This window comes from Sphaerulina musiva, assembly GCF_000320565.1.
Source record: "Sphaerulina musiva SO2202 unplaced genomic scaffold SEPMUscaffold_5, whole genome shotgun sequence".
NCBI lineage: Eukaryota > Fungi > Ascomycota > Dothideomycetes > Mycosphaerellales > Mycosphaerellaceae > Sphaerulina > Sphaerulina musiva.
Window position 1 is genome coordinate 1213256 of NW_016017387.1, and position 7431 is coordinate 1220686.

A 7431-nucleotide genomic window follows, 5' to 3' on the forward strand; every position below is an offset into this window, starting at 1 on the left:
CGAGTCGAGTCAATTCCCTATCTTTTTTTTTCCTTTGCGCTCCGAAAGTATCCCAAGGCTAGCCAAGAGAAACGTGCTTGCATGCAGCTCACCAGTTTTGTCCTCTGTTTCTCTGGAACGGATCGAAGCCGGTCTTAAACTTACGACGATGAGTTGGGTCCTTTTTTTTGGGTGTCTTCAGGGCAGATGATAATAACAAGATGGGTGTTCTTTACTCTGGTTCGGTTTACGCGTCTTCTTGATTTTTGATTTTTGGAATTTCTGTTTCTCTCATCTGTATCTCCATACCCGTCTGGCGAGTGGTTTCGAAGCCAGTTCTCCTTCATTCCTCCTCCCATCCAAGCATTCATTCACAAAAAGGAGGTTTGTAAGATTAGCCAGCCATTCTATCATACACGTCAAGACCGCCGTCTATCTTGACCAAAAAGACCTCCTTCAAAACCGATAATCCATCTGCCCACAATGCGACCCACCAGCACCACCACCACCCTCGCTCTAGCAGCAACCCTCCTCACCACCCCCATCCTCGCCCAACAAACCGCCCCAACCTCCGCCAAACGCGGTCTCGCATACGTCGAAACCAGCGAATCCTCCGACGACCACTACTGGACATCCGGAGATCTCACCTGGTACTACAACTGGTCACCCACACCCAACAGCACCTTTGACAACACTCCCCTCCAATTCGTCCCGATGCTCTTCGGCGGAGACTCCTCCTCCTCTTCATCTTCAACCTCTTTCTCCACCCAAATCAAATCCCTCATCTCCTCCGGCCGCAACATCACCTGGATTCTCGGCTTCAACGAACCCGACGGCTGTTCAGGAAGTAGTTACGGTTCCTCCTGCCTCGACGCACAAACCGCCTCAGAAATCTGGATCCGCGAACTCGAACCCTTAAAAACTGAATTCCCATACTTACAACTCGGTGCTCCCGCCGTAACGTCTGCTCCGACGGGTTTTACATGGCTGCAAAATTTTTTCTCGGCGTGCGCGGGAAAGTGTCGAGCGGATTTTATTCCGGTGCATTATTATGGGGATTTTGAAGGGTTTGCGTCCCATGTGGGACAGGTGAATGCGACGTATGCGAATATGAGTATGTGGGTGACGGAGTGGGCGTTTCCCGAGGAGAAGTTGGAGGAGACGCAGGATTTTTATAATCAGAGTATTGCGTTTTTGGATCGGGTGGAGTGAGTTTTTCTTTTTTTTTTCTTCTTCCTTCCTCTTTCCTCTATCCCGACCCTTCCCCCTCCCCCAAACGACCCTCCAACTAACATTTTTCTTCTCACAGATACATCACCCACTACAGCTACTTTGGCGGATTCCGCTCCTCCGTGTCCAACGTAGGACCCAATTCGGCACTATTGACGCAAAAGGGAGAACTCACAGATATGGGAGCGTGGTATTTGGGTGAGGCGGCGACGGGAAATGTACCCAAGGGAGATGCTTCGACGCGTGGAGTGGCTGGCAGCAGGTTTACGGGATCGGTGCTGCTCGTTATTGTTGCTGCGGTGTGGTGTATGGGATGAGAGAGAGAGATTTGACATGAGAGAGAGAGAGAGTGAGTGAGAGTGTGTGGGATGATGGGAGATTTCTTTTTTGGCGGGAGGGATGCGAGAGCGAGATTCACGATGTGACGAACTGTTATAAGAATAGCATAGTGCATGCGGTGTTGGGTTACATATAGAGATCTGGTTTGGCTTTTTTGTACAGTACATGTACCTACAGATGCAGCACAGCACGTGCAGGATTTGGGGACAAGTATTAGACCATGACGAAAATGCATCCATGAACATGATGGAAGAATCAACATGTTTCTCAATCTCACACACTCTCACACATGTAAAAATGGTAGATATCACGGACGTCACGTGACACCAGTCGAAGCGGCATCGGGCGAGTAGGACAGCATTTAGAGCAACTCACCATACCTGACATTTGCACAGCTCTACCCAGACATGGACGTTGTAGTCATTCAGTCGTCCCTGTCGTCGGCGGCCCCATGCTCTTGCAGACTCGACTGTTTCGCCAGATTGAAAAGGTTCGGAAAACGGTATCCCGAATGACCACAGCACAAGTCGAACTGGCGCATATTTCAGATTCAGCAGTGGTGGGTCTCATCGACGTCGGTGTGCTGAATGAATGTGCAATCGACACGGAGTTGTACAATTGTTTTCTCTGATCATTGTTGTTTTGGGCTCGCAAATTTCAGAGAGTGGAGTTTAGTGGACCTGTGATAAAAGGAAGGCTTTCGCAGATGGTCGGAGATGATGGCCAGGCTCGGCGGTAGGTCCGCATTGTTCTGATGACATTTGTACGCTGACAATTGAAGACAAGATCCAGCTGAGATCCGAAGGTATCCTTTGTCGTGCTCTTCATATGGTGAGGTCAGGCATCGATCCACAGATGGGTATGATTTGAGATGTTGGAATAGTTTCAGCCGCAACTGCGGCGTACACAAAGGACGAGATACGGTCGGTATTCTATGCAGTGGCATCCATATCCTGTAAAATGATGATGCGCCACACCAAAGTGCAGCAGGAGAAGCTCGTATTATTGGGCACGAGAATGATGGTCGTGGTGCGTATTCATGTGATGGCGGAGTGGTGTGGGGCGAGGATGCAGCACGGGCGCAGGAGAGGGGCGGGAGAGGCTTGGTGGAGGCGGCATCGAGGGTTTTCCGGGCGTGCGCAAAGTTGAGGCACAGCTCACATCGGCTGAACTCGGGCAGGCCAGTGTCGACGTTTACGTGCGCAGGCCATGCTGGCGCTATTTGTTTTCACGATCGTGGGCACTGGGCAGAGCGTGTGCAGCCCGGTTGACAGGTCGGGTAGTACGTCTGATGTGCCGCGGGCGGCGTCGACTCGGAAAGGTTCCTGGCGGTGGGGGAACAGAGTCTCAGAGAGGGACCAAGGACAGTCCGTGGGTGGTCAGGTCACACAGTCAGGCGTGTCGGTGATCATGGATGCCAAGTGTCAGATGCAGCGTAGCGTAGTCATCATCGTCAGTGCGCTGAGGGCGGTATTGGCTTGGAACATCTTGGAGAAGCCAAGATCAGGATGCGGATCAGTCGATGGGCGTGGGCGGTGGTGGTGGTGGGTGATGAGCGATGCCAAATGCGCAGTTCCAAGAAAGACGGGCGGGATTGGCAAATGGTGGCAATGAGTAGGTAAGAGTACGGTCAGGTTGGCATACAAGCCATTCACATACTCTTGTCTTTCTACGCCTCCAGATAAGAAACGGCACCGCGCTCGAGTCGGGTGTGGAGGAAGGCCGTGTGTGGGTGCGTGTTCGGTAGCTGGGCGAGGGACCTCCGGAGCCACCACTAATGCGCTATCCTTATCGCATCCAATGAGAGACCATTCACGTTGACGAATGCATCTCTGAGAGGAAAAGCTGCCGGAGACCCTTGTTCGCGCACCAATGGCATTGTAGAAGTGGCTCGCGAATGGAATTTTAGTGGAATGCTCCAACGCCGTCTGACTTTCGCGTGCGGTCATCACACTGATTCACACATTCACACATTTTGGGTCTTCCCATACCCACATGGCAACAAGATAAGGATGCCAGGCACGCGATCAACTCTACACGCTCCCTGTCCATGTCATCCAGCATATGCCTCGGTTACGGGAGGGAGGGGGGTGCGCTTCTTTTCCGAGGCCGCTGTTTCGGTGTCCCACGTAAAGCGGGAGCTCGATCGTTTCGCCGTTTTCATCGGAGGTAGGATGGAGGTAGGAGTTCTGCGGGAGTGTGGAGGGATGGTGAGATGTGGAACGAGACGGAGAGACGGAGAGACGGAGAGGTTGCTGGCAACAGGCGCAAGACGTGCGTGCTGCTGGGTATACTGCCTGTCTTGCGTGTGCTTCGTGTGCTTCCAACTGGGGAGTCTGGCCCTATTCCGACCGCCGAGCCAGACCAGCGGGCTCAACTGCCAGGGGAATACCACGCCAGTTCCACCTCAAGTGCAGCCCTCCCTGTATTACTGTAGACAGGCTTGCCTCTGGTCGGGCTGAATGCAGCAGCCACTACCGCTGTAGCACCTAAACAAAAATAAAAAAAACCACAACACACTCTTGAACTCACTAAAAGTGACATGTAATCATGTATCAATCGGTGATGATGATGATGCTGGTGATGATGATGATGCTGGTGATGATGATGATGCTGATGGCGACGGCGATGGCGATGGCAATGGCGTTTTCATGCCGCTGGCCAAGTCTTGCCGCTCACGGTTTGGCATTTCTCAGTAGGAAGACTAAGACGTTCAGCAATTCGCGTGTCTGTTCCCATTTGCGGCGCTGTTATCAGTCATTCTACTTCCGCTAGCGTCTTCGCCTGAGCTCTCATCTGCCACGCTATTCCTCTACTGCGAAGATCCCTTCATAAAGGGCCTGCATCCAAGCTCTCGCGCCGGGGCCTCACCTCAACTCTCTCTCTCACTCTCACTAGTACTACTACTTGTACTGTACTACGACCGACCTTCTTGTGACTCTCTCTCTCTCTTTCTCCTCCTCTTCCTCCTCCTCCTACTCGAACCTCTCTCCCTCCATCTCTCCCTCCGTGTCGCGCCTCACCACTCGTGGCACCGAGCCAAGAGGCCCGTCCGCCACACTTCCCATTCTGCCTCGTTTCCCCCAGCAGACCAATCGACTTGGGGAGCACTCGACGACGACAACGACGACGACATGGCCACCGATGGCGGTCCATACGCGCCCTATGCGCCCAGCTACAGTTGGATCGGCGCTCCAACGACTTTCAACGGCACCAACGAAGACACTGGCGGTGACAGCTGTATGTGCTTTCTCTTCCCTCCACCCCCACCTACCCACCTACTACATGACTCGCGCCGATTCTCCATCTGGCACAAGCACTCGAGCACCTCACTAATATCAACATTTCACAGCCACCGAAAATCTGAACCAGTGGTTTTCTCCTGGTGACACTGCCTACATTATCGTGGCCTCGGCCATGGTCATGGTCATGGTGCCCGGACTCGGTTTCCTCTACTCCGGGTTGGCACGACGAAAGTCGGCTCTCAGCATGATCTTTGCCTGTCTCGGCTCATACTCGATCATGACCTTTCAATGGTACTTTTGGGGCTACTCGCTCGCTTTCAGCCGATACGCCACCGACAATCCGTTTATTGGTAACCTGAAACAATTCGGTCTCATGAACACTCTGGGCTACCCTTCGCAGGGCAGTGTCCTGATTCCCGATCTGTTGTACTCCTTCTACCAGCTGCAGTTCGCCGCTGTCACCGCTGCCATTATCATGGGTGCCATTGCCGAGCGCGGCCGCATCATGCCTGCAATGATTTTCATCTTCTGCTGGGCCACCATCGTGTACTGCCCGATTGCCTACTGGGTGTGGAATGCCAACGGGTGGGCCTTCAAGTGGGGAGTGCTCGACTACGCCGGAGGTGGTCCGGTCGAAATTGCCTCGGGTATGTCTGCACTCGCCTACTCCATGGTTCTCGGTAGACGCCAGGAGAAGATGATGCTCAACTTCCGTCCCCACAACGTCTCGCTCATCACTCTCGGCACCGTCTTCCTCTGGTTCGGCTGGCTCGGATTCAACGGTGGCTCGGCCTTTGGCGCCAACCTCCGTGCCGTCTACGCATGCTGGAACAGCACCATCACCGCTATGTTCGGTGCCATGACCTGGGTGCTCCTCGACTGGCGCCTCGCTCGCAAGTGGTCCATGGTTGGTTGGTGCTCAGGTGCCATTTCCGGACTCGTCGCTGCCACCCCGGCCTCGGGTTTCATCCCTCTCTGGGCATCCGTCGTGCTCGGTATCTCGACGGGAGTCGTCTGCAATTTCGCCACCAAGATCAAGTACTGGATCAAGATTGATGATTCCATGGATGTCTTCGCCGAGCACGGCGTCGCCGGCATGGTCGGTCTCTTCTTCAACGGTGTCTTTGCCGCAACCTACGTCATTGGCCTCGACGGTGTCAGCACGGGTGCCTTCGCTGGTGGTTGGATTCACCGCAACTGGATCCAGCTCGGACAGCAAGTCGCATACATTTCCGCGACGACCGCCTGGTCGTTTGTGGTCAGCGCCATCATCGCCTACGCCATCAACTTTATTCCAGGTCTCAAACTGCGCGGCTCTGACGAGGCCGAGCTGTTGGGCATGGACGACGATCAACTCGGCGAGTTTGCATACGACTACGTCGAGGTGCGTCGTGATTACCTCGCATGGACGCCCACCCACGGCGACATGGATAAGGGCGAAGTCGAAGTGCCCCAGGGCGAACGACATGGCATTCAAGGTCACAGCGACATGCTCGAGGGCCGAGACCCCAACTCGAGCCAAGACAGCAGCGACGGCACAGCACACACGGGAATTGGTGGAGACCGTCATGGCATAGCATATGAGAAGGTGGAGAAGGATAACCGCGAGATTCAGAATGGCGGTCACTAGAGGACTCCCATTCTTGCGCACGCCTCTTCTTTTTTCTTCTACCGTACTGTAATTTTTTTTTTCCTCTCTCTTTCGCGTCAATTAGATGATGCCCAGACTAGAAAGAAGGACAAAGTACCTTTTCTTTCTTGGAGATGATGATACCACAGGACAGGACACATAAAATCTGTCAAAGCGGCCTTTTTTTCTTTTCTTCAATGTACGAAATTGAAAAATCAAATATACCCCCTTTTCTATTTTACTTTATCCTCTAATGTGATGATGGACTCCTTTTACGTCTACATCTTCCTCTTCCTCTCCCTCTTCCTCTTCTTCTGCTATAGACAGGTACTCAGTAGGTACGTAAACGTAGTAGCAGCAGGTAGGTACGTACGTAGGTAAACCTACCCAAGTAAGACATACCTACAGTATAGACCTAAAAGATACATATAGTACGAATTTTTTTTTCTTAGACATCTCTAGATCGACAGGTAGGTAGGTACCTTATACTTGCCTGAATTAGTAACAGGTATAGGTATAGGTATAGGTATATATTTACTACCTTACTGTTAAGTAGATAACGAAAGGACAATTAATTTCTGGATATATGCGTACGTACTTACTTAACGATTTCTAGGTTGTAGGTATATATAGTATCTTGCTTACTTGCTTGCTTATATTGTATGTTTTAAGGTTGCTATATTATTAGTACGGAACGATGTCCTTCCCTTCCGAAGCGAAGCGTAGGTTAGAGAAGAGAGGAGTAGAGTACTAATCAATTAGCAAAAGGTATATAGTAGGATAGAAATTCTCGGGAGCGCCTATAGGAATCTCCTATTAGCGCGACTTTTTAGGGTAGGGCGCGCTAAATCCATTAGGCCTAATACGTTACTACCTTAAAAAAAAAAAAGGCCCGCCGTAGGCAGGCTATCTCTCTGTCCCTATAGGCTACTCTGCCTAAAATTTAGAAGAGAAGGACAAGAAGAGAAGAACTAAAGAGAAGAGAAGAGAAGAGAAGAGAAGAGAAGG

The 7431-nt window shown here is 51.9% G+C and overlaps 2 protein-coding genes across 2 annotated transcripts; both read left to right on the forward strand.

Annotated features, from left to right (window-relative positions):
• Positions 1-188: 188 nt before the first annotated feature.
• Positions 189-3123, forward strand: SEPMUDRAFT_149316 (glycoside hydrolase family 128 protein). The gene is made up of 2 exons (XM_016905485.1): positions 189-1187; positions 1289-3123. Exons 1-2 carry the CDS (start codon positions 463-465, stop codon positions 1524-1526), a joined length of 963 nt encoding a protein of 320 aa, XP_016760861.1. The 5' UTR covers positions 189-462; the 3' UTR covers positions 1527-3123.
• Positions 3124-4450: 1327 nt separating this feature from the next.
• On the forward strand, positions 4451-6651 carry SEPMUDRAFT_156376 (ammonium transporter). Its single transcript, XM_016907668.1, has 2 exons — positions 4451-4788; positions 4901-6651. Exons 1-2 carry the CDS (start codon positions 4683-4685, stop codon positions 6421-6423), a joined length of 1629 nt encoding a protein of 542 aa, XP_016760862.1. The 5' UTR covers positions 4451-4682; the 3' UTR covers positions 6424-6651.
• The last annotated feature ends 780 nt before the right edge of the window (positions 6652-7431 follow it).